Raw genomic sequence first — 22,172 nt, 5'->3', positions numbered from 1 at the left:
AAGTATACACATTTCTGCATTACAAACAGGAACACAGGTGACAACAAGCTCATCAGAAGCATAACTGGGAAGGAGCCAGGCACTCAGCTTTCTCTCTGCATACTATAGCAACCCCAAAAGCCAGCGAAGGGCTGCTTTGATTTTCTTCACAACAGGCTTTTGGGAGGGAGCAGCTGGCCTGGGCCACAAGTGGCGATGAGACCCATCACCATATTTTGTGTGGGCTGCTGGAGCTGGGGCAGGCCTTCCTGCATCCAGGCAGTGCCCACCCAGCACCAGGCCCTCTGCAAGGCCCCTGGCTGGTGGCGTTTATCTGGATGTAGCAAGGCATCCTAGGGACAGGATAAGAGTTGGCAGATCGGCCCTGTGCCCAGGTGAAGGGACAGAAAAAGCTGTCACTGAAAGGCAGGTGGGCTCCTGTTGTGAGCCTTTTGGCTACTTCCTTTCTCCTCTTCAGGTACTTGCTAGGACAGGTGGCCAGCTGGAAGGCCCAAGGAAAAGCAAGGATGGGGCTCTGCTTTAGGACCCCTGCTGGGGTGGCTGATGGGAACCTCTTAATCACCACCTACCCATCTGGGCGGTAAGGTGAGGCAGAGAAGGGTGAGGGCACAGCAGCCCCAGCCAGATCTAGCTCAGCTGAACTCACCTACCTGCCCCTGCCCAGTTCTGGGGAACAAACCCAGGGGCACTATACTACTGAGCAACATCCCCAACTCCTCATTTTTTATCTTGGGACAGAGTTTTGCTAGGTTGCCAAGGCTGGCCCTGAATTTTTGACTCTCTTGCTTCAGTTTCCTCAGTAACTGGGGTTATATAGATGTTAACCACCATTCCTGTCCTCTCCCATTATTTTTGCGCCATCACACTCAAGAAACTGAGCATGACCTGTTGCTTTTTATTTAAAAAGTATTGCTAGCCCTGCCTGGGGCTCCTATACAAAAACAAAACACAACGAAATGAGGCTTTTTCCTGACCCCAGACACTTGGGGAGGGTGCTAGGAGTAGGGGGACAGGATTGGGGCAGAGCAAATGGAATGTGTTTTAGAGGAGGGCAATCTGGAGGTGCCCCAATGCCCTTCACCCCTCCCCCATTCCTCAGAGTGGCACTGAGCTGTCCCCTTGCCTATTTTCTTGCCAGAAGAGGAAGGAGTCCTCCAATCTTTGAGATGCTCCATGAGAGCCGAGCACTGATGGGCTGGTCACCAGGCTGGAGCAGTGTTGGCGAGACGCCTCATCCGCCTGGAAGAAGGCAAGGGGGGGTAGGGGAAGTCAGCTAAGGCCAGACCCAGGCCTGGGAAGCTGCCCTTCTCCAGGGCTCCTCAGAGCAGCCAGGTGTCCCCCCCAGCCCCAACCCAGCCCCAACCCAGCAAGGCCACCTCTGCCCATTGTTCCAGGACCCTTGACCCTGCTCTGGGCTATTGTCAGACATGACTGGAAGACCTCTTGTTCTCTATAGGGAAACCCACCCTGGGGGCCAGGTAAGGCCTTATCGCCCAGCAGCCTGCCTTTGGCAAAGCAGGTTCCTCCCTAGTCCCCTGTCACTGGGGAAAGACGGTCCTACTCTTGTCTGGGGAAGATGGGTGCCTATGGGCCAAGCCAAGATCCAGGGCTGGGGTACCTTGTGTTTCTGTCCTGGTCTCGGATCTTCTTCTCCATCTCAGCATCAGTCAGTGTCTCCAGCAGTGGGCACCACTGGTCAGCATCGCCTGTGTTCCGGATAGCAATCTCCACCGTGGGCAGAGGGTTCTCACTGGAGGAGGCGGCATGGAGAGAGCAGCAGCTGTGAAGTCACCAGAGCTCCCCCACCCCAGCAAGGGCAGGCATGGTGGAAAGGCCCAGCTCCTTCCCCATTCCCTCCTCATCTCTGCTGCAGCCTTTCATAGCAGCCTTAGGGACAGGGCAGCTGGGGGATGCTGCTGTCACCTGAGCCTCAAGGGAGCTGCCAGAGACCAGGACTTCTCTCTCAGTGACAGTTCAAAGCACTTTCAACAGGCCCTTTGTCTGCTGCCTTTAGCGTCACTCTGTCTGGGAGACTGGGAGGGGGGTTGGCGTTGGTTATGGAGGTGGTTCCCCTGACACAACAGCGTGGTAGGGCCAGGCCACTTGTCACTGGAGCATAGCCAGGAGGCAGAGGCCTGTCTGCCCCACTCACCCATCAAGACCTACTGATGAAGGAGACAGCATGAAGGGGGAAAGAAGGAATCTGCCCTACAGATATGGACATCCCTCAGGCTACTTCATGGGTCCCCACAGAACCCCACAAAAACTGGCCTATTTGCTCAACAACACATAGCTGGCATGCACAGAGGCAGACCAAGAAATTACACCCCTGGATCAACTCCTCACTGAACATTCCAGTCAGTCCACCCCAAGCAGCCGTCTGTGACCACCTCTGGCCACATGAATACAGCCATGGGAGTGAGCCAGCATGCGCAAAGGCTGTGAGGGCACAGGGGGCACACACAGAAATGCCAGGAAGAGGTATGGCTGAGCCACTGCCTCTCTGGGTCATGATTTCCAAGTTTGTAACACAAGGCTAAGGAGGTTTCCATATGATGCACTAAACTCCTGGCCTGACAGCCTCACAGCAGCGTCCTCACTATGACCCTGTCCTGTCCCACTGTCACCACTCCAGCCTCCCATGGTCCTTTTCTCCTCCAGCTGGGCAGGTTGGAGCCCAGTTCTCTTGGGGCCCAGTTCCCAGAAGGCCTCCCAGCTCCACCAGAGCTCTAGCCGTCTGTGCCCATTTGCTGCCTGTCATCTTGCAGCAAGCACCTCATCAGCTCTGGGAGCACAGACTAGGTCTCCAAGAGGTACGTAGTAGACACTGATGGGGTAAAGGAGGACTTGTCTCTGGCTGGGTTTCCTGAGTTTTTCTTTAGAATATGGAATATTTATTGCTGTCAGGGGTTCTTGGAGAACTGTTCATTTTTTTAAAAAATTAATCTCTCTGTGATGCTAAAGATCAAACCTAGGACCTTCCATATGCTAGATTATTATTATCAAAGGATCTGACATCCAGCCATTGAGAACGCTTCCTAGGAGCCAGATAACCATTTGCATAGCCTCCCTCCAGGTTATGGGACTAACTGGCTGAACAGAAGTGTCATCCCAAGCTGGACAACAGTCTCACTCAGCTCTACATCACACATGCCCTGCACTGGCATCTAACGGCTTTTTCTGGCCTAAGAGCTGAGCCCTGTTTAGCCTTGGGGTCTCAGGGACCTGAGCCCTGGTCAAGGCCAGGGTGATAGATGAAGCCAACATTGAAGACCAGAGCTCCCTTGGCTTCTTGGTGGAAGGAGGCCTGACTGCTTGATGCTGAACCTCAGCCTACCACTTACACTCCCACAGGACCCATGAGGCCCGAAGTCCAAGCGTATGCTGGTGACTCAGAAGCCAAAGACCTAGCAGCTCCTACCCCTGTGCTCCCCTAGGGATGACTCTTCCTCAGCAGCTCAGTTTGGCAATCCAGGAATGGCCCAGCCACAGACCCCAAGCCCACACGGAGAGAAGCAAAACATGTTTTCCTCTGAATTTAAACAGGAGCCAGCAGGCCTGGAGGCCCCTTTGTTTACCTCCCTTTTGACTCTGGGAAGATTCCACTCCAGTGTCTTTGTTCTAAAATAAGAACTACTTAAGCCAACTATGTGAGGACAGGCCAGGAACCAACACTAGCCTGTGCCTGCTCAGCTTTCGGAGGACATGAAAGGCACTGACCTGAGCCCAGGAAGTCTTAGCCATGGAGGCCGGTGTGCTCCCACTCTGACAGAACTGTGACTTACAGGCTCTGAAGCTGTCAGAGACCCCAGACACTCCTACCATCCTGGAATGTCAGATACCCAGGCAGGAAGGGTCCTGCCTGGTATGACAGTAGAACTGATGCTGGTATGGTAGCTTCACATTTATTTCCAATGTGATCTCACTTTTGTGACTTCACATAACAGGCAAGTTGAAAAGCATTATTAGCCCCACACTAATAATGAGCTGCCCAAGGATATTCTACACCATCCTGATGTTTGCAGTCAACACCTCCCAGGCCTCCAGGACCAGCCCATTTTAGACAAGAAAGCTGGGTCCACTCACTAGGGAAAAGTGCACTCTTTTCAACACAGTACTGAGCCAAGTGCCGGGATTAAGCAATGGTTTATCAGACATGACACCAAAAGTGCCAGTAATAAACTAAAAAATAAACGACTACATTAAAATGAAAACTTCTATAAAGGACACTGTGTAGAAGGCGAAGTGGCACCAGTGTGGAGGCACACTCCTGTAATCTCAGCTATTTAATGGACTGAGGCAGAAGGACTGCAAGTTCAAGGTGACCCTAGTCAAGTTAGAGAGACCCTGTCTCAAAAGAAAAATGAAATGGGCTGGGGATACAGCTCAGTGGTGAGGCACATGCTGGTATGCGCACAGCCTCAGGATTAATCACCAGTACTGCCAAAACCCAAAAAACCAAAACAACAAAACAAAACATAAAACCCGATTATCATTAGTCATTTGGGAAATACAACTCCAAATTACAGTTACCCATGAGGCTATGTGCTGGTCAGGACTTAGAGAAACTGGAACCCTGACACTGCTGGGCGAATACGAAATGCAGCTGCTTTGTTAAACAGTGGCAATCCTACACAACACTGAACTACCACACAATCTGGCAGTCCCATTTGTGTGTATAAATCCAAGAGGAGTAGAGACAGATGGCCAAACAACAAATTTACACACAAATGTCTTTAGGATTATCCCCTCAGCTAAAAAGTATTAAGAACCCAAGTCAATCAACTGAGGAATCAATAAATAAAATGTGGTATATCCATACAATGAAATACTATGTATCCATAAAAACAAATGAGGTTTTAATATGGTACAACACCAGTGATCCTTGAAAACATTATGCTAAGAACATAGCCAGTCATAAAAGACCACAGAGCATAAAATTCCATTCGTTTTATGAGTCCTGTATTGGTAAAGACTGACACTAAGCAGTGTCTGCCTAGTGCTGGGAGATCTGTGGGTGAGGGGAAGAAGGATGTGGTGCTTCCTTTTAGGGTGTTCTAAAATTGACTATGGTGGTAGTTGCACAGCTTGTGTGTACATTAAAAATCAGTGACACTGCTCTCTAAATAGGTGAATCACATGGCCTGTGAATAGTAATCTCAATAAGGCTATTACAAAAACAAAACCTGACGTCAGGCCAGGCTGGTGTTCAAAGCTTCAGTAGTAACCTGAAGGCAGGGCCCACAGGGCATGGCAGGGCTGACAGTGGTCTCCCAGGCGAACAGTTAAGAGGTCCCTGTTCTCTTGTCAGAGGTCTGCCTCCCTAGACTGTGACATTTAGGGGGTGCCAGCCCCCCAACCCAAAAGTCCCCATCCTGTCCTAGCCAGGCCTCTTCCACCATGGGGAGCATCCCAGATGCCCAGCTGGGATGTGACACACAGGATGCACTGTGCCCTGTATGAAGACTTCAGCAAGCCTGACAGGCTGGGAAGACACAAGCAGTCCCCCCTGATGCCTAGAGGTGCCTGGAATACCCTCAGGGCCCTTAGGCAGACCACTGTGGAGGAGACACATGTTTGCCCAGGTCTCTAACAGGGTGGCACTCCTTTTAATCCCAAGGATTTGAAACATACACACTTGGCACTAGAGATAACAGTGGGACACGGGTCTGGAATGCAGTAAGTGGTCACCAAGATAAAGGAGGGATCCGTCTGTGTCTCACCTGCCACCACCAGGGCTCCATACAAGTCTGTTCTTAGAGCCACTCTGAGAACTGCAGACAGCTAGGAGTTCAGCAAGGAGCTGAGACTAATGGATCTGGTTACCTGGATTCCAAGGAGAAGGGATGCTACTGCACATTGGTGACCGAGGGAAGGATGCCAAGAGGCCCTGCCAAGAGCCCCCAAAGCATTATCTCTGGAGCTCTGACCATGGCCTTGGTGGCTGCCACAAACTAGGTTACTGGGAGCAGCAGTCCTGCCACCTACACTTGTGAGTCTAGAAAGAGGTTTCCAACTCGTTGGGTATCTGGGGTGAAGGTGCCCAGTGCTGATGTTGCTAAGACCTGCAAAGCATCACTGCCCAATGGGATGCAAGTCAACTCTGAGAAAAGAAGCCATTCTGGGGTGGTTCTTGGCCTGTCAGGTTCGGCTCTGTACAGAGTGAGTGGACCCCACGACTGTACTCACAGGCAGGGCTCCCCCAGGAATGCAGAGGCCTGCGCTGGACACCAAGTCTGGGAAGCACAACCACTTGGTCAGCAGGGCTATTGGAGGAGTCACAGCAGGTGCCCGATAGGCTGTCTCAGCACAGCAGCTGTTTGGGCCAAGGGGCTCAGCTGTCTCCCAGGCCTGAGGCCTTGCACCCTGTGGGTGTGCCTCATTCCTTCGCTCTTGGTCAGATTTATGGGAAGCCATAAGAAAGCTGCCTCGCGGGCTGTCTGGGAAAACAAGCTGAGACACAAATCTATGAAAAAGCTCCATGAACTGTCATGTCTGCTCTTGCTATAGCATTTCAGTCTGGACTCCTACTTACAAATGTGGATGACGACAGTCTGAAGGGCACAATTCTAACGTCCTATTATGACACAAGATACTTGGCAGTGCCCTCAACCTGCCACACCATCCTAACAGAAGAGGTGCTCAGAAGCAGGCTGAGAAACCACGGGGCTTCCCCTTCCTGCAGGCCTGAGGAGGTGGACAAGCTCGGACTCTCATTTCAGACTCTCCTAGGACAGAGAGGCCACTGGCCTGGAGGGTTCCTCTTTTGGGAAGAGTGAAAGTGGCAGTAGCCTGATGCCGCAGGGGGAGATCAGGATGACCTGTCTCCTCCACTTCCACAGCACCCACTATGGTGTCCAGGCTCATACAGACTTGCCAAATGTTCTCTGAAAGAACCAGACAGACACATCCAGAACAAAAGAGCTGATGGGGGCTCCCTGGTACTCTTGTACAAGTTAGGGAGGGCCTTTAAGAGATGACAAACCCAGGGCGGAGTGGTGGCTAGGACACAGGAACAGTCTAGGCAGGAGTGCACAGAGAGAAAACAGCACTGTGGTGACTGGAGAGGAGCTGCCGTGTGGAGGATGGAGGGTGAAGAATGGAGGGCAGAGGCTACAGGAGGCTGCCTTAGGAGGACTTGGGACCTGGGGACAGCAGAGTTAAAGGCCTCAGGTTCATAGTAACAGAGTGCTGAGTCTTTACTGGGCAGGCCACTAAGTGCTTCTAATGTGTCACCTCTAACTCCAATCCTGTCTGTGATGAGAAGCCCTGCTGAGACACAAAGCAGGGAGCGGACAGAGGTGCAACTGGACTGCGGCCAGGTCACTGGAAGCTCTGTAAGGTTGCAAAGCTGCCTGTAATCCCAGCACTTGAGAAGCTGAGGAAGGAGGATCATAGTGAGTTTGAGGCCAGTCTGAACTTATCAAGACCCTGTCTCAAATAAATAAATAAATAAAAATTTTAAAAAAAGGTCTCAAGCCATCAGAGTGCCAGAAAGTCTTTTTCCCAAAGCAGTTTGGTAGAGGAATGAGGAAGGCTGACACATGTGCCATCCTACCTGAAGGCGTAGGTCTTCTGATGCCAGCTCAGTTGCCCCCGGATGCTGTATGCGATGGTGGTGACAAACTCCCCACCCAGGCCCAGCTCGGAGCACAGTTTCAGGGCAAACTTCTCTGGTGAGTTCTCCTTCTCCGACATGTCCCACTCAAACTGGTCCACCAGGGAGATGTTTCCCACGTGGATGTTCAGCTGCATCGAGAACCAAGGCCACACATGAGAGCAGGCAGGACCATCCTGAGCCCACAACACAAGGCATCAGAGTGTGAAGACGGCCTACAGCTCACAAGTGAACAACTAGAGTTGGTTTTTGTCCGTCTAGTTCCCCAGCTATAAATCAGAACCGACCCTACCAACCCTCGGGTTGCCATTAGAGACTCTGGCTCAGAGCGTGGCGCAGTCACCACCAAGGACATCGTAAAGTGGCTCCTGACTCTACCTCACCTCTATTCCCAGCCCCCTTTCTCCCTGTGTTTGACGTGCCCTCCTTTCTGCCATTCACGCCTATGTCAGTCCATTTTTAGGTGCCTGGACTGGCCAGGCAGGGTTCAGCTCACATGCCGCAGAACATCAGCCATCTTTGCTTTAGAGCTTGGCACTCTCAGAAGTCATCTTGCCAGGGGCACCCAGCACAAGGTGGCAGGTGACCCAGGGAGGGAAGCAGAAGCACTGACCCACAAGGCTCTTCTAAAACCTTCCAGCAGGTCGTTTCTGGCAAGTAACACACAGCCAGAAGTGCCCAGGTCTTAGATATGCAGCTAGTGAGTTTTCCAAAGTGGACAGCTACCAGATCCATAGAGAACACAGCCTGTACCTCAAGCAGCTCCTCAGCCTTCAATTAGTTATGACTGTTCCAGAACTGGGCATCCCTGAATGACAGATTGGACCCTTAGGGTCTGGCTTATTCCCTCACCATGATGTCACCCCACTGTAGTGTTCACTGTTCTGCTGGGTGAGCACACCATGAACATTCACTACTGTCCCTTATTTTTTAGGAGAGGGCACCAGGAATCAAACCTTGGGTCTCACATGTTAGGTAAGTGCTCTACCACTGAAATATATCCTTGCCACTTTTAAATTTTTATTTTCAGAGAGGTTCTTGCTACATTACCTACTTTTGCCTCAAATTTGTGATCATCTTGCCTCAACCTCCCAAGGAGCTGGAATTACAGTCTCCATCCCTGCCTGAGTGTCCCTTGGTCTTCATGACACAGATCAGCAGGCCGAGGCATAGTGAACTGCTCTAACAGCCTGGCTCTGACTAAGTCTGGAAACTTTTACCTCCTTTCAGGGTGAGAGAGAGAGAGAGAGAGAGAGAGAGAGAGAGAGAGAGAGAGAGAGAGAGAGAGAGAGAGAGAGAGACCCCAATTCCTAATCATCTTCCCTTTGCCTGGGGAGAACCAGCCTGCTTGCCGCCTTTTTCTTTTCTTTCTTTTTTTTTTTTTTTTTGGTACCAGGGATCAGACTCCCGGCCCCTGCCAGCCTTTCTTTCATCTTTCTGTTTCTTTTCTTTTGTGGTACAGTGTCTTTGCAGAGCTACATTCTCAGCCATTTAATGAATGAATGAATGAATGAATATTTGTATTTTGAGACAGGGTATTAAGTTGCCCAAGTTGGGCTTGAACTCACCATCTTCCCTGTCTTCTTGCCCAGCCTCCCAAAGTCCTGGGATTGCACGTGGCCACTACCATGCTCGACTAGAATCTGCCTCCTCTCTGCATTCTGACCACAACTAAAAAGCTGGCTCACTTCTCCTTTCAGTACGCTCTTTCCTGTTTCTACACAGCACTTAGGACTTGCCGAGACATCTCAGTCATCCACTGACTTGTTTTCCGTTTCTGTCATCCCCCGAGAAACAGGAACCCCCAGCGAGGGCTCCAGGGCACTTATTCTGGGAATCAACAAATCCTTATGACACCACTGACAGGCAGAGGAAGGAAGCTGAGGTGGGAGCCGGGCATCCTCCACATGCCCAGGGCCTGGCGGCAGAGGCTGCAGCCCATCTCTACCCCTCAGGCCTTTGCTGCCTCTATGATTCCCCCACACCCACAATCAGGAAGGTTTCCCACCAGGAAGCAAATGCAGAGTAAACCACGCGGCCCCGGGCCACAGAGACTGTGTAGCAGCAGATGACAGCCGGAAACCCAGCAAGCAGGACCCAGCCGACCCAGGGTGCACTGTTCACACCCGCCAGGCCGCCTGCCCTGCCTCATGGACTGTGCTGCCCACACTGCCACTTGGTCACCAGCACTTTCATTTATTCCAAAGTACAGTCTTCCAAGGATAGGCACAGGGGGCACAAGCCCTCAAAAACCCATCCTGTGGGTCAGGGAGAGAAAGACACTGTACAAATGAGGAGATGAACACACGGTGTGTCAGACAGTGCTAAGTGTGAGGCTATGAGGGAAATGTAGGAGGAGCAAAATAAAAGATAGGAAATGGAGAAAGATTACATGAAGATGGAAGGGGAGCCGGAGATGGATGAGATGGGAGGGAGAGGAAGAGAAGTAAAAAGGATCAAAATGTGGAATGTGTACATTAATTCCCCACTGTGAATGTATTTATTATATATCATTAAGTAATAAACGAGGGGGTGAGGGAAGGTGGTCTTCCAGGAAGAAATGGAATTAATCCAGACAGCAGGCAAGTGACTCCCTGGGGGAGGCGTGCCCACACAGGGACGCAGCAGTGCAAAGACTTGAGAAGGGCTTGGCTTCCACAAAGAGTGCTGGGCAGCTTCTACTTCTGGGCAGAGGGGACACTGCCACTGGTGGTTAGTGAGGAGCAGTTGGATTACAGTAAGCTCGGCCAGGACCTGCCCAGTAAGCATGGAGCAGGCCTGGCTCCTGCTTATCTACGCCAAATCCCCTGCAAGTGAGTGGAGCCAACCCAGGCCAGGTACCCTGGCAGCAGTGGCCAGGTGTGGGCTTTGGTGCTGGCATTGCCAAGAAAATCTGAAAAAGACATTCCTCGCATGGTACTGCTGCAAAGATTCCTGTCCTCTATCCTGTGTCCCAAACAAGACAAAGAGAATGTCCTCACGGAAATACCCAATTCTTCTGAGATCCAGACAAGCAGGGACCCTTCAGTGTGACCTTCAGTTCCTTGTCTGCAAAATGGGTCACTGTCTTAAGGGTCATGATGCTCACAAGGGCCCTGGCCAGATGAACATAGTGCCCCCACCCCATGCAGTACAGGCTTCCTCAGGCTGGCTGTGTCCACCCTAGAGCGGGCAGTCCAGCCCCAGCAGGGCAGGAATCTTTCCCAAAGGCTTACAGCTCACATCCCCACTGGTGGGGATTACAGACAAATCAGAGGGTCAATCAGAAAAGCCTCTGCTCAGGGAAACAGGTGGTGGCCCTGGAGGATTTTCAGCTGTGGGACAACTTTATGTATGGCTGACTCAAGAGTCTTATAAAGACAACAAAAAAAAAATGAGTCAATTCTGAAAAAATGTCGGGGCAGTAGGCTGGATATGGAGTGTTGGACTCTCATGAGGACCCCACATGGAACTGACCCTACCCATCTGGAACTATGTGCTTGGGCAGGGCTAGGCCTACACCTGCATCCGCACCAAGGTTTAAGACAAAGACAGAGACCCCAGCGCTGTCAGACTGTGCCTGAGGACACAGGAAAAGCAGCATATACTAGCCTCAGCACCTCCATTTCTCTCTCCTGGTATCTCTTTCCTTCTAAACTATGCCCCCTTTCTGCTAGCTGGCAATAATGTGAAACAAAAATGAGCTAAAGTAAACAGATTCTTAATTTTCTCAAAAGCAAAGTATTAATGAACAAGGAAATGATGGAATAAAGTATCAAAAAATCTCCTGAAACATCTGGCATGGTGGCGCATGCCTGTAATCCCAACACTAAAGAGGCTGGGGCAGGAGGATGATCACTGTGAGTTTGAGGCCAGCATGAACTACATAGCAAGACTCTGACTTAAACAAACAAACGAAAAAAACTCCCCTGAGTAAGAAAAGCAGCGTCACTGGTTCAAGCCAGCCTGGGCAGTTCAGTGAGACCCTGTCTCCAAAAAACAAAACCAAAACAGAATAAAATCAAAAACATGGGGGAGGGGACGCACTGGGATATAGCTCAGTCACAAGACTTTGAGCTTCTCTAAGGTTTTAAACTTTCAGTAAAACACAGACACATGGACACACACACATACAGGAAAGTCAAGACTAAAGTCAAGATACTAATCTCTTATGAACACTGACTCAAACATTTTCAATGAGATACTAGCAAACTGCATTCAGCAATATATTAAGATTCCACAACATACATAATTCAACATTCTTTCATGATAAAAATATTTGAAACACTGGGAATAGGAGAAAGCTGCTTCACTGTAATGGAAGTCTTATGTTGAGTTAATCTCATATGTAAGTGGTAAAAGACTGAAAATTTTCCTCTGTACCTGGTTTCACCACTTCTACTTAATACAGTGTGCTCTAGCCAAAGCACTTGGGAAAATACCTAAGTAAGTAAAATATATCTAACTGAAATCAAAGAAGTAAAGTTATTTCTGTTTAGACATATGATCTAGTGCACAGAAAACTTGAAAGATTTCACCAAAAAGATTAATAAACAAATTCAGCAAAGTAGCAAGGATATAAAATCAACACATAAAAGCCAGCTGAATTTTTGTACACTAACAATAAAAATTACAAAAAAGAAATCAGAACAACTTCATGAAAAGCAACATTAGAAAAAAGAAAGAAAATAGTACTAGCGGAGTGAAGTGGTTGACGCATGTAATTCCAGCATTAAGGAGGCCAGTCTGGGCGTTGTGGTTTATCTCCCATGCTCACAGGTGGGGCTTTTGGGAGGCGACTGGGTCACAGCGTGTGGTAGGCATCTCTGATGACTTTATATACAAACCCACTGATGGGCTGACAGCTGGATGAAATGCTGAGAGGTGAGGTCTGGCGGGAAGAGGCATGGCCTGCAAAGATGTATGTATCTCTTCTTCTTCCTCCCTTGATTCACTCTCAGCTTCCTGCCTCCCATGCATGAACTCCTTCCCCTCTGCTATGCTGCCCTGCCTTGGAATTAGCAGACTACAGACTGAAAACCTACCCTGCGAGCCAAAATAAACTTTCTCTCCTTTAAATTGTGGTTGCCGGGTGAGAGGAGAAAAATAACCAAGGCACTGGGCTACACAGTGAGCACGAGGTTAATCTCTCACCTACATAGTAAGATGGTGACTCAAAAAACCAAAAGCAAACCAAAATGAAACAAAATACACAAAATTAGCTTAACCAATGAGGTGAAAGACATACAAAACTATAAAACATTGCTGAAAGAAATGATACAAATGAAAGAAAGATAGCATAAATCAATGGAAAGATGGTTTAGAAGACTTGATACTGTGAAGATGTCAGTACCACCAAAAGTGATTCCAATGTTTATAGAAGTAGCAAAAAAAATCCACCTTAAAATTCCTATATATGAAGCACACCTTATAATCTTAGCACTCAGGAGGCTGAGACAGGCTGTGAGTTCAAGGCCAGCCTGGGCTACATACTGAGTTCAGGATCAGCCTGAACTACATGGTGAGATCTTGTCTCAAAAAAAAAAAAAAAAGCTCAGTGGCCTGCCTAGCAAGTGCAAAGGTTGTGAGTTTGATCCCCAGTACCAAAATAAATAAACATAAAAAAATTTCATATGAATAGAGAGAGCAGGTGACGGAGACATAAAAAGAATTCCTTATAATGAATGTAATTATTATGTACTGCATATGTAATAACAAAAATTAAAATTAAAAAAATTCATATGGCACGTAAGGGACCCTGAACACCCAAAGCAATATTGAAAAAGAATGATATTAGAAAACTCGTAATTCCTAATTTCAAAATTTACTACAAAACTGTAATAATCAAATCAATGTGCTAATTGAGATAAAGACAGGCATATGACCAGTGGCTGAGAATAGACAGTCCAGAAATAAACACTCACATATATGGTCAAATGATGTTTCACAAGTGTGCCAAGAACATTCTCCGGGGAAAGGACAGTATTTTCAACAAATGACACTGGAAAAACTCATTATATATACACAAAAGAATGAAACCGGACTCTTTGCTAATACCATGTACAGAAATTAAATCAAAACAGATGACGGGGACTGGATGGAGATGTACTTCAGCAGTAATGCACATGCCCAGCATGCACAAGGCCCTGATCAATCCAGCACTACAATAAACAAACACAAACAGATCAAGATGAAAAACTTAAACTTAAGATCTAAATACTGTAAATCTTTTAGCAAAAAAACATATGGGAAAAATCTGCATGACACTGGATCGGGAAATGTTTCTTGAAGATGACTACAAAAGTATAAGCTACACATGAAAAAGAAACATTTGATGCCATCAAAATTAAACTTTTGGGGCAGGGGCTGTAGCTCAGTGGTAGAACACTTGTCTAGCATGCATGAGGCTCTAGATGTACTCCCTAGCACTGAGAGAGCAGTAAAGGACATTAACAAAACTGAAACCCACACAATGAGAAAATACAAGTTACACAACTGATAAACGACTGATACCTAGAATAGAAAACATGTAAAACTCAACAATAAAACCAAAAACCCAATTCAAAAATAGGCTGAAGATTTGAATAGACATTTCCCCAAAGATACACAAATAGCCAATAAGCTAAGAACAGATAGTCAGGGTCATTAATCAGTAGGGGAATACAAATCAAAACCACAGTAAGATCCTACTTCACACCGATTAGATTGGCTTATTTATTTATTATTTTTGGTTAACCTTGAATTCATTTATGTAGCCCAGGGTGCCCTCAAACTCACAGCGGTCCTTCTGCCTCAGCCTCCCAAGTACTGGGATTACACATATGCGACACCATGCCCAGCTACACTATTTAAAAAAAAAAAAAAAAAAGTGTAACCTCACTAGTTTGGGACACTGAGGCAGAAGAATCTCAAATTCTAGTCCACCTGAGCAGTTTAGCAATTTAATGAGACTAGTCTCGAAACAAAAAAAGGAAAAACAGGGCTGGGGATGTGGCTCACAGTGAAGACCCTGGATTCAATCTTCAGTATTGGGGGGAAAACAGTAAGTGTGGTGAATATGAGGAGAGACTAAAACCTTTTACATTGTTGCTGTGAAAAAGTTGGTAGTGGGCTAGGGATATATCTCAGCAGCATAAGTGCCTGCCTGGCAAGCGCAAGGTTGTGAGTTGAAATCCTGATACAAAAAGAAAAAAGATGGTTACTTAAAATGTTAAAAAAAAAAAAAATCCAAAAACATTAATAACATAATTACTAGCCGGGGATTTAGCTCTGTGGCATAAGTGCCTGCCGGGCAAGTGCAAGGTTGTGGGTTCGATCCCCAGTACCAAAAAAAAACAAAAACAAAACCAGGATTACTATATGATCCAGCAATTCTACTTTGGGATTCCCAAAGAATTGGAAGGTGGAATACAGATACTGGCACATCCATGCTTATAGCAGTATTATTCACCACAGCTTAAAAAAAAAAAAAAAAAAAAGCAGAAGAAACTCAAGTGTCCACTGAGAGATGAAGGAACAATACAATGTGTTACATACATGCAACAGAATATTCAGTCTTAAATATGCCCTGTCCGGCCCAGCCCCACTAGAAGACTGCAGTGTTACTGGCCGCTTCCCTGCTCTGCCCACCAAGCTGCCTTTACCACCACTGCACTGCCTGGCTTCGCTCGGCACCTGGCAGTGCTGCAGCAGCAATCCCTGGATCTCCCTAAAATGTGACACTTTAACCTGAGAGATCAATCCCACCCTTCCCAGGGGCAGAATCTGATGCTGCCTGGCAATAAGCCTTTCCAAAAGCCCTGGTCTACAGCATGGAATCCATCCAATGATATGCTTCTGCCAGGGCCTCAATGTCTTCTCAATGTTCCTCAAGACACTGTCCCCTAGCTCAAGGCCAGGAGCCACCTACCTTGATGATAACACGCTGGTCAGACTGGTCCTCCAGGATGCTGTCTGTGGGGTAGGATTCAATTTGCTGTCTGATGGCAGAGGCGATGGCTGGTACAAATGTCAGTGGGTTCAAATCCAAGTCATCGCAGAGGATCTCTGAAAACATCTCAGGAGTCATCAGCTTCTCTGAAATCAGGAGAGAGGCAAAGCATTATAACAGATTGCAAGACATCATCTCCTCGTGCTAAGGCCAGCCTTTGGTTCCTCTCTTTTCCTCACCTGCCAAGTCTCCCACATGTGGATGTGGATGACTGGAGCTGAAGGGGGCCTTCCTGGACACTGAAAGTGGAGGAGGAGGCACCTAACCAGTATCCTTCCTTTTGACCCTCATTTCACAAGTATCTCCTTTCCTATGGCCTTGGGATTTCTCCTAGTGGTAACATCTTAAAAACTAGGTATAACCTGGTAACCAGGAACCTGGCAAAGTCCAGATCCAGCACATTTCCATCACCACCAGGACCACGAACACTGCCCTTCTGTAGCTACACTTATTTCCCTCCCACCCCACGCCCACCCCCACCTCGACCCCTGGCAATAACCAATTTCCATTTGTATAACTGTTATCATTTCTTGTTTATCTTTGTACCGGGGATCAAACTCAGGACCTTGCACTGGCCAGGCAGATACTTACGCCACTAAGCTATATCCCCAGTAATTTTATCATTTTAAGAAGGCTAAATGGACCCATACAGGAGGCAGCTTTGGGGAATTACCTTTCTTCATTGAGTGAAATTCTCCAGTCATCCAAGCTGTTACTTCTTTTTTATTGATAAGTAGCATTCCACACTATTCAGGGATTGCATTTTGTTTAGCTATTTACCCACTGAAGGGCATCTAGGCTGTGTCCAGGCTCTGACTAGTGAATGAAGCTGTTGTAAACATCCATGAGCAGGCTTTAGCATAAAAAGAAGTCTTCATTTCTCTGAGATATGTGCCCAGGGGTACAGGTGTTGCATGTTTGGTCTTTAAAGCTACCAAACTCTTGCAGAGCAGCTGAGCCATTTACATTTCCACCAGCAGTGTCTATGAGTGACCCAACTCTTCCACAACCTCACAAGTGTGGTCACCACTTTAGCTGTGGAATGATACTATAGCTTTAATGTGCACTTCCCTAACAGCTTACAAGATGGAACATCTTTCCGATATACTGGCCATTTGTTTATCTTCTTCAGTGAAATCTTTTCATGTCTTTTGCCCATGTTGTAATTCATCTTTTTCAGTGATGAATTTCAAATTGTAGATTCTAGTCCTTTTTCAGATATATGATTTCCAAATATTTTCTTGCACTCTGAAGCTTTTTCTCTCATACTTCTATAGAGGCCTTTTGTAAAGCAAAGTATTGATGGAGACCAGTTTTCAGTAGTTCCTCTTACAGACTACACTGTTGCTAAGAACTTTGTTTAGCCTTAGATACCCAAGAGTTTCTATTTTTTTTCCCAAAAGTTCTGTAGTTTTGTATTTTATATTGAAGTCTATTATCCTCTGAAGGTGAATTTTTGTATCAGGGTACGCACCATTGCATACTACATTACTGCAATGTTCCACTGCAGTAATAAAACAACAGAGGCTAGGAAAGTACAAAGAAAGAGGTTTATCCATCCAGGTGTGGTGCTACATACCTGTAATCCTAGCACTCAGGAGGCTGAGGCAGAACTGCTGTGAGTTTGAGGTCAGTTTGTGCTACACAATGAGACCTTATCTCAAACAAAACAAAAGGTTTATCTAGCTGTGGTGTCACACACTTGTAACCCAGTATTTGGGAGGCTGAGGCAGGAAGAACACAAATTCAAGTCCAATGTGGGCAACTTAAAAGACTGTCTGAAAAAAAAAAAAAGAGGAGAGGAGAGGAGAGGAGAGGACAGGAGAGGCGAGGCTGGGGTGTAGCTCAGAGAGACCACTTGCCCAGTATGCGTGAACTCCTGGGTTCAATTTCTAGTACTGGAAAAAGAAAAGAGGTGGGGCCTACTATAATCCCAGGTATTTGATTATTTTGTTTTCATTGTTGTTTCGTACTGGGGATGAATTCAGGACGTTGCATTTTCCAGGCAGTCATTTATGCCACTGAGCTATATATGCCTGGTAACCCCAGGCATTTGAATTATAGGAGTATCTGAGGCAAGTCACAGGTTCAAGTCCAGCCTAGGGATTCTGGGATGTAACTAAGTGGTAGTACACTTCCCTAGCATGTACAAGTTCCTGGGTTCAATCCAGGGCCTAATGAAAGATGTTTAGATTGATGGGAATCCTCCCCTTGAAGGAATCAATGCTGATCTTACTAAGGGAATTAGTTCTCTCTTTCTCTCTCTCTGTCTCTCTCTGTCTCTCTCTCTCTGTCTCTCTCTCTCTCTCTCTCTCTCTCTCTCTCTCTCTCTCTCGCTCCAGTGAGTTGTTATATAAGAGCAATACTGGCCTGAGTATTGGGGACGGAGCAAAGATGGTGGATAGATAACAGCTAGCTACAGAGGCTCCTTGAGATAGTCAACTTAGAATTCATGGGAAGCCCCAAACAGAGGGAGTTGAATTTTCTGGTCCCAAGAAGAAACAAAGGTGAGAAGAACCAATCAAACATACAGTCCCAGTGCTATTATTGGAACAGCTAAAGGTTTAGTGCTCCCGCCGCAGCGGGTGACTTGCTGAACAGTCTGAGGTCCTGCTGCTTGAACTCATTGGAGGTGCAGTCACACTGAGGTCGGGGGTTGGCCAGACAAATGGACAGCTGAGCTGGCGGGGAGCCTGCATGGATCTGTGGTGAGTGATGGGAGTGGAGCCATTCCACATAAAGGGGGGCTCCAGTGGATGACATTCTGGGACTGGGCAGGACTGCCAACTACAAGGGGCAGCAGTGACTTCAGTCAGTAGTTCTCTTCCTGAATGAGATTGGTGGAGTGAGCTAGGCCTGGGTCACATGACCTGGCTGAGACCCAATAGGTTATCCAAAATCAATTCCCTACGGTGGCGGCACACACTAACACAGTGAAGCCTCAGAAGTTTGACTGATCCAGAGGGAAGGCGGTGCACAGTAATACAGTACAGGCCTCAGCAGCTTGACTGATCTGGAGAGGAAGGGCCAGCATACACTGCCTCTGTTTGCAACTCACTAGCACACTGCCGCGGGAAGGGTCACCTAGCCAGCAGGCTTCAGAATTGTAATCAACAAAGAAAGAAACTGGGGCCTCCTGGAAGAAACAAAAAAGATGGGAAGAGGAAGCAACAAGAAAAAGTACCCAGGTCCCCAACCCTAAGAACACTGACCCAGAACAGGTAAATACAAAGGAGAATGAGAACAGCGAACATGCAATATCAGACACGGCACCAGTGGACATAAAGAGATATCTTCGGGACCTCAGAGACAAGTTCAAAAGTGAAATATTTAGTCAAGTAAAGCAAGATATAAGAAGCAGACACAAACAGAAGGAGGAACTCAAACAAAGGAGAGGAAGGACCATTTGATGAAGAATATAAACAAAATATAGAATACATGAAGCAGATTCAAAGAGATACCAGGAAATTAAAAACTCTAGGGAAAGATGGCAAATCTGCTTGAAAGAAATTAAGGATAGATTATCCAAACTGGAGGACAGTTTTGCAATGTACGATTATGAAAGGAAAAACTTTTAAAAATAACAAGGAAGCAAGCAGTAACAATACAAAGGCTAGAAGATGACAAGAGGATCTAGAACTTGAGAATAAAGAATGTGAATGAACAAGTAGGGGTCCAAACAAAGGAACTACAAAGGCTATTCACAGAAATAATTAAGGAAAATTTCCCAAACATAGGAAAAGGAAATGATATTCTGATGTATGAGGCATACAGAACTCCAGCCACCTACAACCAAAACAGAGCTATAGCCAGGTATATAATAATCAAGATCTCAGAAATTCAATATAAGAACAATACTGGCCTCTCCTTGATCTCTGGCTTCCACTTGCCATGTGTTCTCCTTTGCAAGCACTTCTGTCATTATGATGCCATCCGGAGGTGGGCAGGACCAGGAGCAGGGGCTATGCTCTTGAAACTGCAAGTTAAATCATATATTCCGGGGATGGGGTACTGGGAATTGAGTCCAGAACCTTTCTACTTGGCTGCATTCCGGCACTTTAAAAAGTCTTCTACACTGAAACAGGATCTCACTAAGACTTGAACCTGTGGTCTTCCTGCTTCAGGCTTGCAGAGTGCTGAGATTACAGCCATGTGCTACTTTGCCCAGCTTTACTTAAAATTATATATTCTGTACCTTCTATTTCCTTAATGGTATTGGGCACAGCTGGGGATATACAGCTCACTCGTAGAGTGCATGACTACCACATACAAGGTCCTCACTCGTAGAGTGCATGACTACCACACACAAGGTCCTTAACACTGTACAAAAGAAGAAAAAAAAAGTTGTAGGGCAATTCCGGCTATATGTCTGGGTCAATATTGGGTGAGGTATGGTATTTAGTGCTTTGTAAAGAACAATCATTGTGTGCAAGGTGTCAGATTTATTTGTGTAGCGCTGTTTGTAGGATTCTTCCTTTTGACATCTGTTCTTTGTAGTCCTATGTCAGTCTCGCTAGGGGCTGTCAGTTTTATTGATCTTCCAAAGTATCAGCTATGTTTCATTAATTTTCTGTTCTCTTTAATTATAATTTCATTGCTTCTGCTCTTCTCTCTACCATGTACTCCTTTCTTCTGGTTCTGGTTTCATTTTGCTCCCAAGTTCTTCAGATGAGAGCTTAGACTACTGATTTGAAGTTTTTGCACTTTCTAATGTGCACACCAATGCTACACGTACATGCTCCTCATGACACTATTTTAGTTGTATTCCACGTGTTTTAAGAAGGTTGCATTTTCACTTGGCTCCTTGTATATTTTTAAGTTTCCCTTTAGACCTCCTCTTTGAACCATGAATTATTTAAAGTGTCTTCGTTTAGTCTGCAAGTATGAGAGTCTATTGGGGTTGGAAAACACATCCTGTCTGGCTTCAATTTTCTTCAATTTGTTGAGGCTTTTTTATGACATATGGTTTATATGGTATATTTCCATGGGCACTAGAAAAGAATGCATACTCAGCTGTGTTGAAGTGTTCTATAAATGCTAATCAGATTCTGTTGGTTGATTTTGTTTTCAATTTCTTTTATCATTTTGCTGATTTTCTTTCTAGTTTTATGAGGTGCTGAGAGAAGGATATTGAAGTCTCTAATATAATTGTGAATCTGTTTGTATCTCCTTTCAGTTCTGTTTTGGCTTCATACTTTCAAAGTAAACAAATGTGACCAAAAACATAACACATCAATTTTGGGTGGGTGCGGGGCAGCACTGGGGACTGAACTCAGGGGCTAACACGTACTAGGCAAGTGCTTTACCACTCTGCCACATCCTTTCCCTATTGTGTTTTGAGACAGGGTCTCACTATGTAGTCCAGGCTGGCCTTGAGCTTAAGACTACCCTTCTGCCTCAGCCTCCTGAGTGCTGGGACTACAACTACAACTACTACCATGCTCAGCTATTTTGTCATTTTTAACCACCAGAGAAAGCCGAGAGAGAATTTGCAGAACACAGTTTTGTTTCTCTACATGTTTACAAGAAATTACATTGAGTCACTGAGTGGAGTTTTTTTGTTTTTTAAAGACAGGCACTCACGATGTAGTGCATGCTGACCTCAAATTCGTGGCAATCCTCCTGTCTCAGCCTCCCCAGTGCTGGGATTATAGGCATACACCACCATGCCTGGCCGGAGGTTGTATTTTATATGAGGATTCCTATGAGGAAACTCAGGAACGAAGCTCATGGTGGAGTCATGGATGGATACTGGTGTCATTATGTCATACCCTGTTTTCTTCGTGAAGGCTTTGGGGAAAGGCTGCCTCAGACTGAAGTACTATGTATGATTCTACCTCTTTTGAGTCACAGGCTAACACAAATCTTGACCACACTCTGAACTGTAAAACCAATCATTGACCATCTCTGCCTGGTTCTAAAATGCTAAGTGTTACACCCACCTCCCACCAATGCACACCCACTGCAAACTAAGTATGAACAACAGCACTGGCCTCTTTCTTACACTGCATAATTTCATTTTCTTTATTCAAGTTTTTCCTATTTCTTTTTCATTTAAATTAGTCTTCCAGACCAATTGTTCCTATGTAATGTCTTAAATCCTTTCTGGAATAGGATGAGGGAATAAATAATAAAAACTTTCCAAGTGTTGTTAAAAGGAAAATAACAAGACATTCTGGACTTGGTGGCCCATGCCTGTAATCCCAGCACTCAGGAGGCTGAGGCAGGAAGACTGCTGTGAGTTTGAGGTCAGCCAAGGATACACGGTGAGTTCAAGGCCAGGCTGAAATACATATCAAGGACCTATCTCAAACATCCCCAAAATAAATAAATAACAAGACAATATGTATGCTGATCAACTTTGGACAATAAGTTTGACAGTTAAGTTTTTCAGTAAGTGCTATGAGGAAAACAGCAATAAAAAAATAAGGTCTTGGACTCCAAGGGGTTGAAATAAAGGGGCTGGGGAATTAATAAAACTATGACAGAAGCCAGCAGAGGCAAGTGGAAAACTCTGCAAAGGTAACTGGCAATGCTTAGCACCAGAGGAGGCTCAGCATCTATGTGCGGCCCTGTCCCCAAGCT

General features: G+C 46.5%; 1 protein-coding gene across 2 annotated transcripts in view; it reads right to left on the bottom strand.

Moving 5' to 3' along the window:
* Positions 1 to 875: 875 nt before the first annotated feature.
* Smarcb1 (SWI/SNF related, matrix associated, actin dependent regulator of chromatin, subfamily b, member 1) overlaps positions 876 to 22,172 on the bottom strand; it is a 35,315-nt gene continuing 14,018 nt past the window's right edge. For both annotated transcript variants that reach the window (XM_003477949.5, XM_003477950.5), the window contains exons 6-9: positions 15,507 to 15,673; positions 7,559 to 7,749; positions 1,619 to 1,750; positions 876 to 1,239 (exon numbers count right to left, since the gene is read on the bottom strand). In XM_003477949.5, coding sequence (XP_003477997.1) covers positions 1,200 to 1,239; positions 1,619 to 1,750; positions 7,559 to 7,749; positions 15,507 to 15,673 — 530 coding nt within the window. In that variant the 3' untranslated portion in view covers positions 876 to 1,199. The remainder of the gene's footprint in view (positions 1,240 to 1,618; positions 1,751 to 7,558; positions 7,750 to 15,506; positions 15,674 to 22,172) is intronic.

This window comes from Cavia porcellus, unplaced genomic scaffold, assembly GCF_034190915.1.
Source record: "Cavia porcellus strain 051 isolate PalLab524CR breed Dunkin Hartley unplaced genomic scaffold, mCavPor4.1 scaffold_16, whole genome shotgun sequence".
Taxonomy (NCBI): domain Eukaryota; kingdom Metazoa; phylum Chordata; class Mammalia; order Rodentia; family Caviidae; genus Cavia; species Cavia porcellus.
The sequence above is the reverse complement of the archived record's forward strand: the minus strand, read 5'-3'. Positions and strand labels throughout refer to the sequence as shown.